The 22,232-nt window shown below is 49.4% G+C and overlaps 1 protein-coding gene across 1 annotated transcript; it reads right to left on the reverse strand.

The window, feature by feature from the left end:
• LOC142210607 (EF-hand domain-containing protein D2-like) lies at nt 1-12,093 on the reverse strand. The gene is made up of 4 exons (XM_075279885.1): nt 11,847-12,093; nt 8,656-8,803; nt 5,144-5,278; nt 1-492 (listed from the first exon to the last, which is right to left on the reverse strand). Exons 1-4 carry the CDS (start codon nt 12,008-12,010, stop codon nt 358-360), a joined length of 582 nt encoding a protein of 193 aa, XP_075135986.1. The 5' UTR covers nt 12,011-12,093; the 3' UTR covers nt 1-357.
• Nucleotides 12,094-22,232: the final 10,139 nt, after the last annotated feature.

Genomic DNA, 22,232 nt, shown 5'->3' on the forward strand with positions numbered 1-22,232 from the left:
TAGCAGCCATGATTAATATTTTTTATTTACACATTTCACAAAAAAACAGTGATATAATGATGTAAAAAAATACTGCGTCTGCAACATAAAAATGGAAATCACTAGTAAAATGATTCACTTTATTGGTCCATCCAACCTTAAGCAATAAATTAGATAATCTTTTTGCAAATATCTAACAGCAGGAATGTCTAAATCTTGGATCTTCAGGTATTGGTGAACCACTAGGTGCAGCCCTTGGCTGGGAGAACATGCGAGGAGTTGTAATCCAGCAACAACGGAAGAACAAGAATCCGCACACCCTGTGTTATATAGGTAAATAGATAGATTTCTCTGTGCATGCTATGAAAATACTCTGTCTTATGGCTTGAAGGCGGACTGTAGCTCTTTGAAGGCAGCCTTCCTCTGCTCCTTCTCTTCCGCTTGTCTCTTCTTTTCCTCTTGTTCGGCTTTGATTTCTTGCTCGAATCGGCTGCCGTGATTGATGGCCTGTACCTTAGGGTGGAAAAACAAAAACCACGGTTGTAGCGGCAGCAGATTTACATGGGACGAGTCTTTTCCAATGTATACATTTATGTCAGGACCAAATATAGTAGAAGAATGTGCCCTGTATATTGTGAACCTGAACTCACCCTGATCCATAAATTATCTCATTTCTTTCTCAAATCATGTGGAATTTAGGCTGAGACAACCCATTGCGGAAACACAGCTTTTTTTGTTGCAGATTTTGTTGCCTTTTTTAAGGCACAAATAACAAAAACAAACACCTTCTCGGCTGAGAACTAAACTAAACACAAGCAAACTTTGGTACTATTCCGTTATCGGGCCAGCAGCAGCGCAGTTCAGCAGCAGCTTTCGGGACAGCAGTTCAGCAGCGGGAATTACAATGACATCCGAGGACTGCTGGCCCGATGCTTGTGCCCAGTAACCAGTACATCGATGACCCCCCTCCCCCATCCTTCTCCTCCTGCCAGTGCTGCCCCCCAGCTCTCCTTACATCTTCCCCGTACCCTCTCCCCGCCACACGACTAGGCCTCACCTCAGCGCTAGTACCGAGACCGAAAGGAAAGACACCGGGGCTCAATCCAGGCCCTGACAAGAAACACGCCGACTATAGGAACGGTGAGCTACAGCGAGCCGGAGGGACAAACTTTCTGCAGCGTCCGGCGGCTATCTAGTAGCATTCATTGCTCAAGATTTACGGTGAGGCCTATTACAGGGAGAGGGTACGGGGCAGATGTAAGAAGAGCTGGGGGGCAGCACTGGAAGGAAGAGGAGGATGAGGGCATCGATCGATGTACTGCCTACTACACACAAGCACGGCCTCTATCATCGGGCCAGCATCGGCTTAGTCATGTGGCGGGGAGAGGGTACGGGGTAGATGTAAGGAGAGCTGGGGGGCAGCACTGGAAGGAGGAGGAGATGGAGGGGGGGTCATTGATGTACTGGCTACTGGGCACAAGCATCGGGCCAGCAGTCCTCGGATGTCATTGTAATTCCCGCTGCTGAACTGAACTGCTGTCCCGAAAGCTGGTGCTGAAATGCGCTGCTGCTGGCCCGATAACGGAATAGTACCCAAACTTTTCCCTGTCTATACAGAAGCCTGGCTACCAGACTCCCACCTTGGCAACAACGACTGGTGGCACAGTACCTGCTTTGTATGTTCAGTCTGAACAGGTCAGCTCTGTCTGTGTGGCGCCACTCTGCTATTCTTCACACACAGACTATTATCAGGCCTGATTAGTCAGCTGACCTCCCTGGTGTGGGTCTTTACCAAACACCCTGTAGCTGCCTGGCTGGAATATACCTGTCTTCCCAGACCACACCCTTCACTTTCTCACTATATATATATATATATATATATATATATATATATATATATATAACATCCCACTCCTCTTGTAGCTGTTCTTGGCTTTGCCAAAAAAAAAAAATCCCCTTACAAATAAAGCTGCATTTCTGCAACATGGGGACTCAGCCTAAATGAGTTTTCCACATTAAGAAAGGTATTGGGGGTCTGATTGCTGGAGACCCCAAGTTCCTTGTGTCAATGGAGTGCGCTTGCTTGATCATTTTATAGGGCTGACAGAGCAGGACCCCCCAGTGATCAGACACACATCAGCTATTTTTTGGAATTGGTATTGACAGTAGAAAAAACAGCTAACGCTAGGTTCACACTAGCATTCACGGTCTCCATTCTATGGTTTCCGTCTTCTGCATGCCAGAAGACGGAAACCATAGACTGGGTCCGGCCCTGAGCGGCGGTGAGCGTTTTAGGCTCTCCGCCGCGAAACCGTATTTTTTTATCCGGACACAGAGTACTGCATGTCCGACTCTGTGTCCGGATTATAAAACCCGGTTTCGCGGCGGAAAGCGCAAAACGCTCACCGCCGCTCACGGCCGGACATCTCTTTCACCCATTCAAATGAATGGGTGAGAGAGACTCCTGCAGGTTTCCGTCTCCTGCCTCTGTTTTAGGCAGGAAACGGAAACCTCAAGTACGGAGAGGGCAACGCAGATGTGAACGAGCCCTAAGGTGGCATTCACACGGTGTAATGTGAATGCCCCACAATAACTCGCGGCAGAATCAGCGCTGATAAAAAGACTCCCATTGACTTCAATGGCTTCCGTTTTCCGTGCCTTTGGTGACATCTAATAATTAGAGATGAGCGAGTACTATTCGAAACGGCGGAATGGGAGCGGCCAACTGTGTCCATTCATTCCTATGGGAGCGTGCCGTTTCGAATAGTACTCGCTCATCTCTACTAATAATAAGTAGTAGGACAGCATTACTCTACATCTACATCATCTGAACGTTGCGGTGATACCTGATGCCATAACTTCTGCTACAGCTGGTCAATTCCCCAAAAAATCAGACTTTAGATGCAGTTTATGGGCGAGTTTTCATTGTGATGTCGTTATTTCTTGTTTTTGTTTAAAAGAACAAAACAATTCTGCTGAAGTTGAATGAGCCGGCAGCGGGAGGAGACGGATCTATCTGATACAGCCCCATGTCCTACGCCCAAGCTACTGACCCAGGTGAAGAATCTGTCATGGCTGGTAGAGACGAGAAGGCCTGTATGGAATATACTGCCTGGAGGGATTACATGGTGACATGTGGGAATGCAGTATCTTGTAGTTCACCATTACAAACTCTTACTGTCACAATCAATTCTTGATCTGTATTTGTTCCTGTTATGGCAGTCTCCATATGGAATACATCTGCTTAGATTTTCCTACGGGCATTTTATGACACAGGGATGCCTAATGCATTTTCATCCCTAAATGTTTATATGTATTATAGATTTGTAGGTAAAATCACCCTCCCCCTTCGCTATAATTTACTTATTTCATAGAACTTTAATTTTATGTTATTTTTACTTCTTTACAGCTCCCCGAGGGGAGGTTGAACCAGCGATCATTAGATGGCTTGTACCATAAACTGCAATATTACTACATTACAGTCTATGGTAAAATTCTTGTATAATGAAGTCTATTACAGAGAGGCTCCAGTGATCTTGACATGTGCGAAGGGAAATCAATTGAAAACCTCTAGTGCAGTGGTCACATCTGAATACAGCACCGAAGGTTAAGTGCCTGCCATCAGAGATGTCAGATAGAATTAAATAAACCGCAGTGATACATCTGAACAGTATACAGCGATCAGCCATAATATTAAAACTGTTAGGTAATGTTAATAACACCCCGCTTACCTCAATGCAATATCTCTTGTCAAGGGGTGAGATAGTATAAGGATTAGTGTTGAGCGAGTAGTATTCGATTGAATACCTTGCTGGCATAGGAATGCGTGTAATCCGCGAAAACCAAGGGGTTAAACGCTTCGAATATTCGATGCATTTAACCCCTTGATGTTCGGCCGATTACACGCATTCCTATGCCGGCGAGGTATTCAATCGAATACTGCTCGCTCAACTCTAATAAGGATCTGAGCGACTTTCATGACTAGATGACTGTGTCTGAGAATCTCAAAAATGGAATGACTTAGGGATAATCCTGGTACACAATGGGTTAATACCTACCAAATATCAGTTCGATGAAGGAATACAAGTGAACTAGCAATATAGTCATGGTCGCCCAAGACTTATTAATACACATGGGGAGTGAAGGACAGACTATCTGACCCAATCACACAGAAGAGCTACTGTTATCGTCAACTGGCTCTGACAACTGTATCAGAAAACCCCACGTATCACATTTAGGCTGCGTTCACACAGAGTTTTTTGGTCAGGATTTTGAGGCTGAATTTGCCTCAAAATCCTGACCAAAAAGACAGCTCACATTGAAATCAATGGGAACCGGTCAGTTCTTATTTCAGGGAGCCGTTTGTTCTGGCTCCCAGAAAAAAAGAAGCGACATGCTCATTCTTCAGGCGGAGTCGTCTCGCGAATCTACCTGAAGACACTCCCTTCCTCCCGACTAGGCCCAGTCATTGGGCCTAATCCAGAGAGGAGTGTGCACCAGCATCCAGTCACAGCTACCTGTATTTTGGACCGGAACCTGAGGCGGCCTCCACCTCAGGCCCAAAATACCCCATGCACACTCAGCCTTAGAGTGCTGACCCATCCCATCCATTTCTGAACACAGCCACAATGGAAAGGTGAGGCATCAGAACTAGCCTATAGGGGAATGAAAGAAGCTAATCTTGTCTGATGAATCGGTTTCTGACTTTAAGGTGTGTGTCACTTACCCAGGAATAGATGGAGACCAGGATACATTACGGGAAACAGGCTAGCCCATGGATGCAGTATGGTGCTGTGGACAAGATTCTGCTGGGTCTTGGCAGTCATGTGGATGTGACAGATACCACCTACCTAAATATTGTTCAGACCTCTTCATGCAACTATATTCCCTAATGGGGGCAGTCTTTTTCACCATGATAATGGCCCCTGCCACACAGCAGAAGAACCACTATGGAATAGTATGTAAAACTTAACAGGGTTCTTGAGGCGCCCATGCCGCTTTGTGGCATGAATAGGACCTGTCAGTAGTAGATAGCTGGTTTATGCTATGGCTAATCCATGTATGTAATATGTTATTTAAGTTGTCTTAAAGTGAAAAAAATAAGCTAAAATTTGCCTGGACAGCACTGACACTTCTTGTAGGAGCGGATATCAAACCATCATACCTTAGCTTCAAAGAAGTTCTTGGCTCCTTTCACACCTTCAATGGAAACATCGATTTCCGAGAGTCGTGCAAGAGCATGCAGCCCGCTGTCCTCTTCTAGCTCCCCTGCTGCAGCTTTGCGGAAAATTAAAAGGAACTTTTAAAGGGAGGATAAAAAAAAAACAAAAAAAACTTGTTATAAGGATGAAAGGGCATTGACATATCTTTAGAACCTTTCCTTACTTTGTAAATGTAAAGATTTTCAATCTGTGTGCACCATGCGTCTTAGGGAAGTTACTTAGGTAAGAAGAGAGTAGAGTCTGTGTGTAGTCAATGATCATAAACTGAACAGCAGGCAACGTGAGGCAGCGGCTTCTCAGACTGACACACAAGCAATGGGCACACAATTCTGGAGGCTATTACCTGCAAAAATTGTGGGGCCATTGGCTACCATAGGAGGGCGGGTTCCTGGTTACATACAGAAGCCACAATATGTGGTCTTATTATAGCCTTAGGCTGGGTTCGCACCAGTGCTTGGATTCTGTTCGGGGATTCAGGACCCAAAAAAAGAGAGAAAAGTCCTCTCCATGTTTTTCAGGTGGAAAATGTGTCAGTCCCCTTTCTAGTCCATGGGGTCTGCAGGTAACCGTTTTGTAAGTAGATTGTGTGTCTGTTTTTAGGGTCTCCAAGAACGGAAACCTAAGAGCGAGTGTGAACCTAGAGTTATTTTAGCAGGATACTCAACTGTATTAGAACAAGTTCACACTGCCTTCTTTTAAGTCTGTTGTTCTGATCCATCATAGTATCAGAGCAAGGAACTGAAGAATTAAAAGGGTTGTCCCATCACAAGGATCCTATCTATACTGCTAGTTTATGTGGATTTAAGACTTTTCCTAAATGCATTGCTTTATCAAAACTGCTTTGTTTGGCCGCTATCTTAATTTATTCACTTCATTGTTTACACTGTGTTTCTATGGCCCTTGGGATTATCTGCTCATTTGTCAAGTGATGTAGCTGCCTGCTCTCAGGGGGGAGGGAGGGGCTGGGAGCAGCTCTGAGCTGTTTGTGTCTGATAAGTAGCGGAGCTTCTCAGATAGGGGAGGTGAGAGCTCTGGGATTTCTGAGCTCTTATCAGTCGGTTTAATTGAATTTGGCTGATAAGGGCTAAGATAGGGAGTCCGTTACCTCTGTATGTAATGCAAGCTGACTCAAATCCAGCTCTGCTACATCAGCTTCACACTGTGGTAATTCATTTACAACAACATTTTACTGTGCAAGTAAAACCCCGCCCACCTATGTGCTGAGAGAAGCAGGAAGTGAAGAGAGCACAACAACCTGCAGGTTAGTGAACAAGCGTCATGGGAATGCCCCTTTAATACAATGATGGATGCAGATTTTCTATACATCCCTCAACATTTGCTCTAATATGCATACAGAATTTGCTCTGATCCGAAGTGTAAACTTAGCCTTAAAAAGAACCTACACCAGAATATTCACCTGTCACCACCACCCTACAGGGAACATAAAAAAGTGGTCCCTCTACTAGGAAAGATATAAAACATAACTTTTAATAAATTATTATTAAAACTCAGTCAGCCTCTATGAAGTAGCGGGACCTACCATCTGGGCCCCGCGATCTGCGGTTTTGACTGCACACCGTGATATCTATTAGGGTGTCGCTACCTTAGCCTGTTCATCACAGGCAGGATCATTCCTTAGTCTCCTGATGAATTACTCTTAGTAATGAAACGCGTAGAGACATTATTTTTACTGAATGCAGCAGACTTCGAGGCATTCGAGAGACTAGATGAATGCAGTACATGTAGGCATTTCTATCAACTGCTTGTCACAGCTCCAGCTGCCTTTGTTGAGCTATAGGGGACTCGGACGTGTGGATACTGGCATTAATGACAGACCAGATACCATCAGGCCCGGTCTCTTGTATCGTTCCATAACGCCGCTTCCACCTGTCCTAACCCCACAGTCTTTGTGACACACCTCCTTTATTGATTATGTAGGGATCAGTGTTTTGGTATACATTCACCTTTTATGATGTAGCATGATATATGGGACATACCAAATCTAGGTCCTGGGGTGTTTGTAACCCTTTTACAACTGAGGGTTACTAGCATTAACCTGGTATAGCAGCGAGGCTGCAGGTGACAGCAACACCCATTAATCTTTTAATCTTAATAGGGGCTGCACACTGCCCTGTTGCACGAATCAATAGGTTTTAATAATAATTTATTAAAAGTTATGTTTTATATCTTTCCTAGTAGGGGGCACCCCTTTTGTTAATAATTTGTAATATTAGTAGCCCTAGATCCTTGTCTCTGAACATTAGTGATGAGCATCATATTTCTGTTATGTATATCAAGGTTGGTTTTCTCCAAATCTACAAAAATTGTTATGTAAACCTGGCACTTGGTGCACTGGGGGCGAGCCCTAAACGTGGCACTTGGTGCACTGGGGGCGGAGCCATCAGCTCCCTGGAGCACTGCTCTTGCTGCTGAAGTAGGATGGGTGATGTCACAGCACAGAGTGGTACAGGCAGGGTATGGTAGGGGTCTGAGCATTCACTTCACAGCAGTAGGCATGGACTCACAGGACAGGCACTTAAAGGGGCTCATTCCATAAACTATTCCATAAACATTTATTAACTATTCACGGGACAGGTAATAAACATATGGTCACCAGGGGTGAGGCTGCAGGCTGTTTCCCCTGTGTCAATGGAGTGTTAGTGCACATATGGTAAGATGAGAGAATATGGTGCATGTAAAACACCCTGAAAAGACTACTGAGCACATCCGCTGTGTGTAGTGTTTAATGTCAGGTCAGTGGTGACAGCGTAGAAAATTTTTAGAACAACTCGTACAGGCGAATATAAGGCATGATTCCTTGTCCACTTATCAGCCCGAGTTACTTTTACATAGAAGTTTATGGAGAGAAGAAAAGGCTGCTGGTAAAGATGCACACACTGTAGAGCGCTATTACAGCGCTCACTATATATCTCTATACAGGAAACTTCCTCCAGTGAGGGGTACAGCTCGCCAAAAGCTTATCGTTTAATAGTCTATATGGCAGATTTGGAGCATCAGAAAATGAGAACTATATCAATTATGAACCGATTTAGAGTTCCATGCATTGAATCCAGCACATGAAGTGTTAATACTAACTCACGATTGCTTGGAGACCCCCATCCTTACAATAATTACCTTCCCATTAGCTCAATGTTCTCTTCTGGCTGTCAGGGAATGCTGGGAGTTGTGGTTGTGCCGCTGCCGGACCCCTACCCGTTGTCCCCACCATCTATACTGCAGACAATCCCAGCTCCTCAGTGTCCTCCGTCACCTTACTACTGACCGTGGTGGTGAAGGAATCAATGAATGGAGAGGCCTCATGTATATTTCATAGGATTCATACCGTGATGTCCCCAGTAGCCTTGTCTATGAGATCTCGCAGGGGTTATCATCGGTGTGATTCTGCTATGTGCTCCTGTGTAGATCAGTCACGCTGCTGCAGGCTCTCACTCACCTCCCTGAAGCTCAGTTTTCCATCAAAATCTTCATCCACTTCTTTAATCATGTCCTTAAGGCCCAGGTGGGTTTGTGGCGCTCCGAGCTTCTCCATCATCAGCTTCAGCTCCATGAGATCTATGAAGCCGTCTCTCCCTGCATCGTATCTAGCACAAGAATTCACTGGTTTACTGTGTGTATACAGATTTATCTAGGCTGCTCATAATAGGGGAGGGGGTGCAGAAGAATACAACGTTACACTCCACAGACTGTAGCCCAGCACTGAGCCCACGTTTAATGCCGCCTCATGGCCTGCAAGCTCTATATCCACTAATCCTCACAGTGGGGGGTAAGGCTCAGCTAACTCATGAGGCTGCTGTACTAATGGTCCGAGGGGCCCCTGCTCCCCATAGCATCATAGAAATGGCTGTTTTGTCCCGATTGCCGATCTGCTGGGGTCCATCCACTAGCACTGCTCCCTCTTCACTGTTTTACTCCTGCAGTGTTCTGTTGCGATGCTGGGATGGAATAAAGCGTCAGAACAACCCCGGCCTGCATACTTGGTCATGTGTATGAAGTGTTACGTTTCAAATTCTTCTCCACGTTTTGCCCCGTGGCACAAAGCTGTATGGGGCTAGTCAGCGGAGTGGTTCTGTGGCTGATCAGCCTAGGAACCCACAGCAAGATCTAGCAGGACGCTTATCTATTCAGCCTCCTGCTTTAACCTCTGCCTCCCAATGTATTCAGGGTGGACCTGGCGATGTCTTTGAGGTGGAGTTCTCCTCAAAAGCAACTCTTTATACTTCTCCCTTCTGTCATTCCTAGGCTTTGCCTCAAAAATGCAACTTTTCCTCAATGTCTGGCTGGGTTTTTATAAGACGTCTTCAAGCCTAGCGCTATAGGTATTGTAGGATCTGTGGTACATTCACCTATATGTCACAGTTAAGAGGTCAGAGCACTTGTGGGTGCGGGGGTCTCTTCAAACAGTTGGTTTGTTGTGATCCTAAGCATCGGACCCCCGCCAATTACACATTCACCTTCTTAAGAATCAGCCATTACTATAAGAGTTCTGGCAAACCCCCTTAAGTCAGAGGCCCCTGCATATAGCGTGATATACATGAAGCGTATACTGATCCAGTGTAAACTATAGGAGATGTAACTCATTGTTATATGTGACTACTATGATTTCCCGAATTCCATACCCCCCCTGTAGTAAGTCATGTGCCCAGTGTAGATACAGGGATACCCCGGCAGTCAGCTGCTAGGAGACGAGGTGGTACATTAAGGAAATAGAAAATAAATGATGGGGTATTTCTGCTCCTTGTACGCCCCCTCGCTCGGGCTCTATACTATTATTCTATTTTCACCAGCCCCGTAATCTTCATGTTCATCTGCTGCTCATTGTTCCGGCTGACACCAGCCACTTACCAGCCACATATATGATACAGGGGGGCGCTGGGCACCTCACAGCATTGGGACTAGAATATTATTAATCACATGACATCATCCCTTGTCATAGACACCTCAGCTACTGCAGAACCTCTTATTTTTTTTACTTCTTTATTTTAAGAGTAATTCCTGTCCACAGCGTGCATATGACAATCTACTTAATGCCAGGTACCTATTACAAGGCTCTGGTGCATAAGAGGAGGTTCTGCAGCAGCTAGGACACAGTTGTATAATGGGCACTGCAGCTTCTGAAGAACCTCTTCTTTAAAGAGGGAGCTATATATGGCCCTTCATATCAGGTTATGCTCTAACAGGATTTCTAACACATTAATGGGATATTGTCACTGACATTATAGGGATGTGACTGCTCTGCCCTCCCCCTACAAGCACGCTCCATGATACACAGACGTACTGTAGTATATAGGTATATAACAGGGATTGCTTTACATCCCGCCTCTCCACATAACCTATGTCTGCCCCTACACTCATAGTATCCATATAGCAGTAGGATAAATAAGTGCCCCCCCCTGATGAATGCATCGAGTAACATTACGCTCTGCCTGTAGTGGCGATGATACGGTATATATCTATATACATCTGATGACATCGGGAGCCTCTGCTACCTGTTGCTGCCATGTCTCTGATGGGCTGTTGTGGGCTGTGGATGTAATGGAGAGACTCCGTCTGCTTACTAGCACATTGCTGGAGGCTGAAGAGCAGCACCATAATGACAGATGACACTTCCCGGGGATGGACCAAAAAGGGACGACCCCCCCCCAAGCCTCAGAAGCCACATTATGGGTAACCCTTTCCAGGGAGAGAGGAATTTAATGTCCTCATTTTGTGCATGATGACAAGTGCCCCCAGCGTGTCTACTACTGAATGAAACAGCCATTCTCCCAGCCCCCACCCTGCACGGCTATAGGAGGCCATAATGCCATTAACCCATTAGCTGAGAGAGGGGAGTAAAGCCAAAGCGGATGGAGTAATACAGGCGCTATCCTATTAGGGGTGCGAGCATCACCTCCTGGGCACAAGAGCTCACACTCACTGAGCAACAGGCAGAAAATATTACGGTTTACAATGAGAAAATATAAGTGATCGAAAATCTGCAGGACTCCAGCTGTGACATAACAGCCTGACAGGATATGCTGGGAGTTGTAGTTCTGCAATAGCAGGGAAAAGCCCACACAAAATGGAGACACGTCTGGAAAAAATAAAAGCAATCTCTCCAATCTCTCCATGCATGTTATATTATAGGGCAAACCATTCCAATGATGGAAAACATCAAAATGGCTGACAGATTGGGGGAGACGGAGAATTCATGGCTGGATGGAAACGGGGGCAAGGGCCAATCGGCCCCAGAGAAAATGTCACCGTCACCTGCACCAACCAATCAGGAGCCACGGTACAATTATCCAGCCTTGTTTAAAGGATGCAAACTAGCCTCTGATTGGTTGCTCAAAAATAGTCAACACATCTGTGCAATCTACACATAGACGTAAAGATAATGTAAGTGCATTAGGAATCCTGTACAACCCTGCTGTATTTATGTAGATGTAGCAGAGCTGAGGATGTCACTGAGCACAATCCAGCCTGATGTGCGGGCTATAGTAGTGCACAGAACTGCACGAGAGTCATTCAGAAGCATTGCAGCCACACGTTCAGCTCTGCTACATGTCTATAGTGTAGCTATAATGGCTCCCGGTGTATGATGGGCTACCACAGGTGTCACTGCCCCTCCGTCCACCGGACACTTACCGCCTGAACATCCCTTCCATGTCCTTGATCTGCTTCCTGCTGAACTCCTTGAACTCGGTGTAGGGGTTGAAGACCCTCATATGTGGCGGCTCTCTCTCCGCCTCCGCCGGGTCCTCCATCCTCAGGCGCCGGTTTAGCCTTGAGGCCAGCTCGTCCTCAGCCATCGTGTTCCGTCACCGGCTGCTGCCGCCACCGCCACCACCTGTCCCCCTCACATGAGAAGATGCAGCCGGCACGGGTCATGTGACCGCTCCCCCATGTAATGCGGCAGCTGATTGGACGGCAGGGGAAGGGGCGGGAACTGGTCCAGAGAGACGAGGAGGAGGAGGAGGAGGAGGAGGAGGATGCTGAGAGTGCTGGAGCGTAATGTCACTACACACTGCGCCACATCATACTGCGCACTGCACACTGCGTCTCCTCAGCTCTACACACCAGCATTTACTGGGAAACCTGCACAATACGGACCCTTACTAGTAATATCATACTATATACTGCCCATCACTAGAAACCATCAGAATACGGACCCTTACATGTAATAGCACTAATACACTATATACATCACTAGGAAAGCTGCACAATACGGACCCTTACTACTATGTAATAGTACTACTACACTATAACTCCTACAATATACTGCCCATTACTAGGAAAGCTGCACAATACGGACCCTTACTACTATCAGCATGTAATATTACTGACTAACTCATACACTATACTGCCCATCACTAGGAATCCATCAGAATACTAAACCTTGCCAATACAAAATAAAATCTTAATATTATTACTTACAACAATATTCAAAAGAAAATATACTTACTACTAAATAATCATATAATAGTGTACTAGCACAGTAATATAAGCGATATAATATATCTCCCCACACTACTACCCCTTCATAACACTGACCTATACTGCTAAATAATCATCATGTAATATTACTACTACAACAATATTTATAATACAATATACGGCCCCTCACTACGAAACCATCATAATACTGACCCTTACTACTAAATGCTCATCATGTACACTACTAACCCATTATAATACAGAATCTTACTACTAAGTAGTTATTATATACTACTACTGCAGCAATATAAATCATATAATACTCTGGCCCTCACTACTAACCCATAATAATCATCACATAATACAACTATATAAATTGCACAGTATACGGCCCCTCACTTACGGTACTAACCCATCAGATTACCGACCCTTACTACTAAATAATCATCATATCATATTACTGCAACAATATAAATCATATAAATAATATCCTTCCCAGGGCCGCTGATAGGCCAGTATTACTGCTACTGGCGTCAGGGGCCCGGCCAAATTGAAAAATGGGGGGGGGGGGGGCGCTTTTGGCCCGCCACCGTGTGCCGGCGCCCGCAGCAGTCATTGTATGTCCGATTTCGACGCAGATCTGAGTTGAACACATACGTGGCTACAGCAAGGAGCTGTCACAGTTCAGCTCCTTGCTTCGCCGCTGAATGCCGCCTACTGGCTGTGTAGACGCGATGTGATGACATCACATCGCGTCTACAACTGTGCGCGAGTGAGAGAGAGGCGCGCAGAGAGCGGTGAGGGAACGTGGAGAACGTAAGTTTAATGTGTACACTAAGGTGGAACGTGAAACTGGGGGCAGATGAAGAAGAGGACGGCATGACACTGGGGGCAGACATGGGGGGACATGAACCTGGGGGCAGAGATGTGGAGACATGAATCTGGGGGCAGAGATGGAGAGACATGACTCTGGGGCAGAGATGGAGGGACATGAATCTGGGGGCAGAGATGGAGGGACATGACTCTGGGGCAGAGATGGAGGGACATGAATCTGGGGGAAGAGATGGAGGGGACATGAATCTGGGGGCAGAGATGTGGAGACATGAATCTGGGGGCAGAGATGTGGAGACATGAATCTGGGGGCAGAGATGTGGAGACATGAATCTGGGGGCAGAGATGTGGAGACATGAATCTGGGGGCAGAGATGGAGGGACATGAATCTGGGGGCAGAGATGTGGAGACATGAATCTGGGGGCAGAGATGTGGAGACATGAATCTGGGGGCAGAGATGGAGGGACATGAATCTGGGGGCAGAGATGTGGAGACATGAATCTGGGGGCAGAGATGTGGAGACATGAATCTGGGGGCAGAGATGTGGAGACATGAATCTGGGGGCAGAGATGTGGAGACATGAATCTGGGGGCAGAGATGTGGAGACATGAATCTGGGGGCAGAGATGGAGGGACATGAATCTGGGGGCAGAGATGTGGAGACATGAATCTGGGGGCAGAGATGTGGAGACATGAATCTGGGGGCAGAGATGTGGAGACATGAATCTGGGGGAAGAGATGTGGAGACATGACTCTGGGGCAGAGATGGAGGGACATGAATCTGGGGGCAGAGATGTGGAGACATGAATCTGGGGGCAGAGATGGAGGGACATGAATCTGGGGGCAGAGATGTGGAGACATGAATCTGGGGGCAGAGATGTGGAGACATGAATCTGGGGGCAGAGATGGAGGGACATGAATCTGGGGGCAGAGATGTGGAGACATGAATCTGGGGGCAGAGATGTGGAGACATGAATCTGGGGGCAGAGATGTGGAGACATGAATCTGGGGGCAGAGATGTGGAGACATGAATCTGGGGGCAGAGATGTGGAGACATGAATCTGGGGGCAGAGATGGAGGGACATGAATCTGGGGGCAGAGATGGAGGGACATGAATCTGGGGGCAGAGATGGAGGGGACATGAATCTGGGGGAAGAGATGGGAGACATGAATCTGGGGGCAGAGATGGAGAGACATGACTCTGGGGCAGAGATGGAAGGACATGACTCTGGGGCAAAGATGGAGGGACATGAATCTGGGGGCAGAGATGTGGAGACATGAATCTGGGGGCAGAGATGGGGGGACATGAATCTGGGGGCAGAGATGGGGGACATGAATCTGGGGGCAGAGATGGGGGACATGAATCTGGGGGCAGAGATGTGGAGACATGAATCTGGGGGCAGAGATGGGGGGACATGAATCTGGGGGCAGAGATGGGGGACATGAATCTGGGGGCAGAGATGGGGGACATGAATCTGGGGGCAGAGATGGAGGGACATGACTCTGGGGCAGAGATGGAGAGACATGAATCTGGGGGCAGAGATGTGGAGACATGAATCTGGGGGCAGAGATGTGGAGACATGAATCTGGGGGCAGAGATGTGGAGACATGAATCTGGGGGCAGAGATGGAGAGACATGACTCTGGGGCAGAGATGGGGGACATGAATCTGGGGGGCAGAGATGGAGGGACATGAATCTGGGGGAAGAGATGGAGGGGACATGAATCTGGGGGCAGAGATGTGGAGACATGAATCTGGGGGCAGAGATGTGGAGACATGAATCTGGGGGCAGAGATGTGGAGACATGAATCTGGGGGCAGAGATGTGGAGACATGAATCTGGGGGCAGAGATGGAGGGACATGAATCTGGGGGCAGAGATGTGGAGACATGAATCTGGGGGCAGAGATGTGGAGACATGAATCTGGGGGCAGAGATGGAGGGACATGAATCTGGGGGCAGAGATGTGGAGACATGAATCTGGGGGCAGAGATGTGGAGACATGAATCTGGGGGCGGAGATGTGGAGACATGAATCTGGGGGAAGAGATGTGGAGACATGACTCTGGGGCAGAGATGGAGGGACATGAATCTGGGGGCAGAGATGTGGAGACATGAATCTGGGGGCAGAGATGTGGAGACATGAATCTGGGGGCAGAGATGGAGGGACATGAATCTGGGGGCAGAGATGTGGAGACATGAATCTGGGGCAGAGATGTGGAGACATGAATCTGGGGGCAGAGATGGAGGGACATGAATCTGGGGGCAGAGATGTGGAGACATGAATCTGGGGGCAGAGATGTGGAGACATGAATCTGGGGGCAGAGATGTGGAGACATGAATCTGGGGGCAGAGATGGAGGGACATGAATCTGGGGGCAGAGATGTGGAGACATGAATCTGGGGGCAGAGATGGAGGGACATGAATCTGGGGGCAGAGATGTGGAGACATGAATCTGGGGGCAGAGATGGAGGGGACATGAATCTGGGGGAAGAGATGGGAGACATGAATCTGGGGGCAGAGATGGAGAGACATGACTCTGGGGCAGAGATGGAAGGACATGACTCTGGGGCAAAGATGGAGGGACATGAATCTGGGGGCAGAGATGGGGGGACATGAATCTGGGGGCAGAGATGGGGGGACATGAATCTGGGGGCAGAGATGGGGGACATGAATCTGGGGGCAGAGATGGGGGACATGAATCTGGGGGCAGAGATGTGGAGACATGAATCTGGGGGCAGAGATGGGGGGACATGAATCTGGGGGCAGAGATGGGGGACATGAATCTGGGGGCAGAGATGGGGGACATGAATCTGGGGGCAGAGATGGAGGGACATGACTCTGGGGCAGAGATGGAGAGACATGAATCTGGGGGCAGAGATGTGGAGACATGAATCTGGGGGCAGAGATGTGGAGACATGAATCTGGGGGCAGAGATGTGGAGACATGAATCTGGGGGCAGAGATGGAGAGACATGACTCTGGGGCAGAGATGGGGGACATGAATCTGGGGGGCAGAGATGGAGGGACATGAATCTGGGGGAAGAGATGGAGGGGACATGAATCTGGGGGCAGAGATGTGGAGACATGAATCTGGGGGCAGAGATGTGGAGACATGAATCTGGGGGCAGAGATGTGGAGACATGAATCTGGGGGCAGAGATGTGGAGACATGAATCTGGGGGCAGAGATGGAGGGACATGAATCTGGGGGCAGAGATGTGGAGACATGAATCTGGGGGCAGAGATGTGGAGACATGAATCTGGGGGCAGAGATGGAGGGACATGAATCTGGGGGCAGAGATGTGGAGACATGAATCTGGGGGCAGAGATGTGGAGACATGAATCTGGGGGCGGAGATGTGGAGACATGAATCTGGGGGAAGAGATGTGGAGACATGACTCTGGGGCAGAGATGGAGGGACATGAATCTGGGGGCAGAGATGTGGAGACATGAATCTGGGGGCAGAGATGTGGAGACATGAATCTGGGGGCAGAGATGGAGGGACATGAATCTGGGGGCAGAGATGTGGAGACATGAATCTGGGGCAGAGATGTGGAGACATGAATCTGGGGGCAGAGATGGAGGGACATGAATCTGGGGGCAGAGATGTGGAGACATGAATCTGGGGGCAGAGATGTGGAGACATGAATCTGGGGGCAGAGATGTGGAGACATGAATCTGGGGGCAGAGATGGAGGGACATGAATCTGGGGGCAGAGATGTGGAGACATGAATCTGGGGGCAGAGATGGAGGGACATGAATCTGGGGGCAGAGATGTGGAGACATGAATCTGGGGGCAGAGATGGAGGGGACATGAATCTGGGGGAAGAGATGGGAGACATGAATCTGGGGGCAGAGATGGAGAGACATGACTCTGGGGCAGAGATGGAAGGACATGACTCTGGGGCAAAGATGGAGGGACATGAATCTGGGGGCAGAGATGGGGGGACATGAATCTGGGGGCAGAGATGGGGGGACATGAATCTGGGGGCAGAGATGGGGGACATGAATCTGGGGGCAGAGATGGGGGACATGAATCTGGGGGCAGAGATGTGGAGACATGAATCTGGGGGCAGAGATGTGGAGACATGAATCTGGGGGCAGACATGGAGGGGACATGAATCTGGGGGCAGAGATGTGGAGACATGAATCTGGGGGCAGAGATGGAGAGACATGACTCTGGGGCAGAGATGGAGGGACATGACTCTGGGGCAGAGATGGAGAGACATGAATCTGGGGGCAGAGATGTGGAGACATGAATCTGGGGGCAGAGATGTGGAGACATGAATCTGGGGGAAGAGATGTGGAGACATGACTCTGGGGCAGAGATGGAGGGACATGAATCTGGGGGCAGAGATGTGGAGACATGAATCTGGGGGCAGAGATGTGGAGACATGAATCTGGGGGCAGAGATGGAGGGACATGAATCTGGGGGCAGAGATGTGGAGACATGAATCTGGGGGCAGAGATGTGGAGACATGAATCTGGGGGCAGAGATGGAGGGACATGAATCTGGGGGCAGAGATGTGGAGACATGAATCTGGGGGCAGAGATGTGGAGACATGAATCTGGGGGCAGAGATGTGGAGACATGAATCTGGGGGCAGAGATGGAGGGACATGAATCTGGGGGCAGAGATGTGGAGACATGAATCTGGGGGCAGAGATGTGGAGACATGAATCTGGGGGCAGAGATGTGGAGACATGAATCTGGGGGAAGAGATGTGGAGACATGACTCTGGGGCAGAGATGGAGGGACATGAATCTGGGGGCAGAGATGTGGAGACATGAATCTGGGGGCAGAGATGTGGAGACATGAATCTGGGAGCAGAGATGTGGAGACATGAATCTGGGGGCAGAGATGTGGAGACATGAATCTGGGGGCAGAGATGTGGAGACATGAATCTGGGGGCAGAGATGGAGGGACATGAATCTGGGGGCAGAGATGGAGGGACATGAATCTGGGGGCAGAGATGTGGAGACATGAATCTGGGGGCAGAGATGTGGAGACATGAATCTGGGGGCAGAGATGTGGAGACATGAATCTGGGGGAAGAGATGTGGAGACATGACTCTGGGGCAGAGATGGAGGGACATGAATCTGGGGGCAGAGATGTGGAGACATGAATCTGGGGGCAGAGATGTGGAGACATGAATCTGGGGGCAGAGATGGAGGGACATGAATCTGGGGGCAGAGATGTGGAGACATGAATCTGGGGGCAGAGATGTGGAGACATGAATCTGGGGACAGAGATGGAGGGACATGAATCTGGGGGCAGAGATGTGGAGACATGAATCTGGGGGCAGAGATGTGGAGACATGAATCTGGGGGCAGAGATGTGGAGACATGAATCTGGGGGCAGAGATGGAGGGACATGAATCTGGGGGCAGAGATGTGGAGACATGAATCTGGGGGCAGAGATGGAGGGGACATGAATCTGGGGGAAGAGATGGGAGACATGAATCTGGGGGCAGAGATGGAGAGACATGACTCTGGGGCAGAGATGGAAGGACATGACTCTGGGGCAAAGATGGAGGGACATGAATCTGGGGGCAGAGATGTGGAGACATGAATCTGGGGGCAGAGATGGGGGGACATGAATCTGGGGGCAGAGATGGGGGACATGAATCTGGGGGCAGAGATGGGGGACATGAATCTGGGGGCAGAGATGGGGGACATGAATCTGGGGGCAGAGATGTGGAGACATGAATCTGGGGGCAGAGATGGGGGGACATGAATCTGGGGGCAGAGATGGGGGACATGAATCTGGGGGCAGAGATGGGGGACATGAATCTGGGGGCAGAGATGGAGGGACATGAATCTGGGGGCAGAGATGTGGAGACATGAATCTGGGGGCAGAGATGTGGAGACATGAATCTGGGGGCAGAGATGTGGAGACATGAATCTGGGGGCAGAGATGTGGAGACATGAATCTGGGGGCAGAGATGTGGAGACATGAATCTGGGGGCAGAGATGTGGAGACATGAATCTGGGGGCAGACATGGAGGGGACATGAATCTGGGGGCAGAGATGTGGAGACATGAATCTGGGGGCAGAGATGGAGAGACATGACTCTGGGGCAGAGATGGAGGGACATGACTCTGGGGCAGAGATGGAGAGACATGAATCTGGGGGCAGAGATGTGGAGACATGAATCTGGGGGCAGAGATGTGGAGACATGAATCTGGGGGCAGAGATGGAGGGGACATGAATCTGGGGGCAGAGATGTGGAGACATGAATCTGGGGGCAGAGATGGAGGGACATGAATCTGGGGGCAGAGATGGAGGGACATGAATCTGGGGGCAGAGATGTGGAGACATGAATCTGGGGGCAGAGATGTGGAGACATGAATCTGGGGGCGGAGATGTGGAGACATGAATCTGGGGGAAGAGATGTGGAGACATGACTCTGGGGCAGAGATGGAGGGACATGAATCTGGGGGCAGAGATGGAGGGACATGAATCTGGGGGCAGAGATGTGGAGACATGAATCTGGGGGCAGAGATGTGGAGACATGAATCTGGGGGCAGAGATGGAGGGACATGAATCTGGGGGCAGAGATGTGGAGACATGAATCTGGGGGCAGAGATGTGGAGACATGAATCTGGGGGCAGAGATGTGGAGACATGAATCTGGGGGCAGAGATGGAGGGACATGAATCTGGGGGCAGAGATGTGGAGACATGAATCTGGGGGCAGAGATGGAGGGGACATGAATCTGGGGGCAGAGATGGAGAGACATGACTCTGGGGCAGAGATGGAAGGACATGACTCTGGGGCAAAGATGGAGGGACATGAATCTGGGGGCAGAGATGTGGAGACATGAATCTGGGGGCAGAGATGGGGGGACATGAATCTGGGGGCAGAGATGGGGGACATGAATCTGGGGGCAGAGATGGGGGACATGAATCTGGGGGCAGAGATGTGGAGACATGAATCTGGGGGCAGAGATGGGGGGACATGAATCTGGGGGCAGAGATGGGGGACATGAATCTGGGGGCAGAGATGGGGGACATGAATCTGGGGGCAGAGATGGAGGGACATGAATCTGGGGGCAGAGATGTGGAGACATGAATCTGGGGGCAGAGATGTGGAGACATGAATCTGGGGGCAGAGATGTGGAAACATGAATCTGGGGGCAGAGATGTGGAGACATGAATCTGGGGGCAGAGATGTGGAGACATGAATCTGGGGGCAGACATGGAGGGGACATGAATCTGGGGGCAGAGATGTGGAGACATGAATCTGGGGGCAGAGATGGAGAGACATGACTCTGGGGCAGAGATGGAGGGACATGACTCTGGGGCAGAGATGGAGGGACATGACTCTGGGGCAGAGATGGAGAGACATGAATCTGGGGGCAGAGATGTGGAGACATGAATCTGGGGGCAGAGATGTGGAGACATGAATCTGGGGGCAGAGATGGAGGGGACATGAATCTGGGGGCAGAGATGTGGAGACATGAATCTGGGGGCAGAGATGGAGAGACATGACTCTGGGGCAGAGATGGGGGACATGAATCTGGGGGGCAGAGATGGAGGGACATGAATCTGGGGGCAGAGATGTGGAGACATGAATCTGGGGGCAGAGATGTGGAGACATGAATCTGGGGGCAGAGATGTGGAGACATGAATCTGGGGGCAGAGATGTGGAGACATGAATCTGGGGGCAGAGATGTGGAGACATGAATCTGGGTGCAGAGATGTGGAGACATGAATCTGGGGGCAGAGATGGGGGGACATGAATCTGGGGGCAGAGATGTGGAGACATGAATCTGGGGGCAGAGATGGAGAGACATGACTCTGGGGGCAGAGATGGAGGGACATGAATCTGGGGGCAGAGATGGAGGGACATGAATCTGGGGGCAGAGATGGAGGGACATGAATCTGGGAGCAGAGATGTGGAGACATGAATCTGGGGGCAGAGATGGAGGAGACATGAATCTGGGGGCAGAGATGTGGAGACATGAATCTGGGGGCAGAGATGGAGGGACATGAATCTGGGGGCAGAGATGGAGGGACATGAATCTGGGGGCAGAGATGGAGGGACATGAATCTGGGGGCAGAGATGGAGGTACATGAATCTGGGGGCAGAGATGGAGGGACATGAATCTGGGGGCAGAGATGTGGAGACATGAATCTGGGGGCAGAGATGGAGGGGACATGAATCTGGGGGCAGAGATGTGGAGACATGAATCTGGGGGAAGAGATGTGGAGACATGAATCTGGGGGAAGAGATGTGGAGACATGAATCTGGGGGAAGAGATGTGGAGACATGAATCTGGGGGCAGAGATGGGGGGACATGAATCTGGGGGCAGAGATGGGGGACATGAATCTGGGGGCAGAGATGGAGGGACATGAATCTGGGGGCAGAGATGTGGAGACATGAATCTGGGGGCAGAGATGTGCAGACATGAATCTGGGGGCAGAGATGTGGAGACATGAATCTGGGGGCAGAGATGGAGGGACATGACTCTGGGGCAGAGATGGAGGGACATGAATCTGGGGGCAGAGATGGAGGGGACATGAATCTGGGGGCAGAGATGTGGAGACATGAATCTGGGGGCAGAGATGTGGAGACATGAATCTGGGGGAAGAGATGTGGAGACATGAATCTGGGGGCAGAGATGTGGAGACATGAATCTGGGGGCAGAGATGTGGAGACATGAATCTGGGGGCAGAGATGGAAGAGACCTGAATCTGGGGGCAGAGATGTGGAGACATGATTCTGGGGGGCAGAGATGGAGAGACATGACTCTGGGGCAGAGATGGA

The sequence above is a fragment of the Leptodactylus fuscus genome, chromosome 6 (genome assembly GCF_031893055.1).
Source record: "Leptodactylus fuscus isolate aLepFus1 chromosome 6, aLepFus1.hap2, whole genome shotgun sequence".
NCBI classification, from domain to species: Eukaryota; Metazoa; Chordata; class Amphibia; order Anura; family Leptodactylidae; genus Leptodactylus; species Leptodactylus fuscus.

Coding starts and splice junctions, on each gene's coding strand:
- LOC142210607 (XM_075279885.1), bottom strand. CDS start 12,010: ATGGCTGAGGACGAGCTGGCCTCAAGGCTAAACCGGCGCCTGAGGATG. Junction 8,804..11,846: donor ATGGAAGGGATGTTCAGGCG/GTAAGTGTCCGG, acceptor TTCTTGTGCTAG/ATACGATGCAGGGAGAGACG. Junction 493..5,143: donor AGAACTTCTTTGAAGCTAAG/GTATGATGGTTT, acceptor TTCCACCCTAAG/GTACAGGCCATCAATCACGG.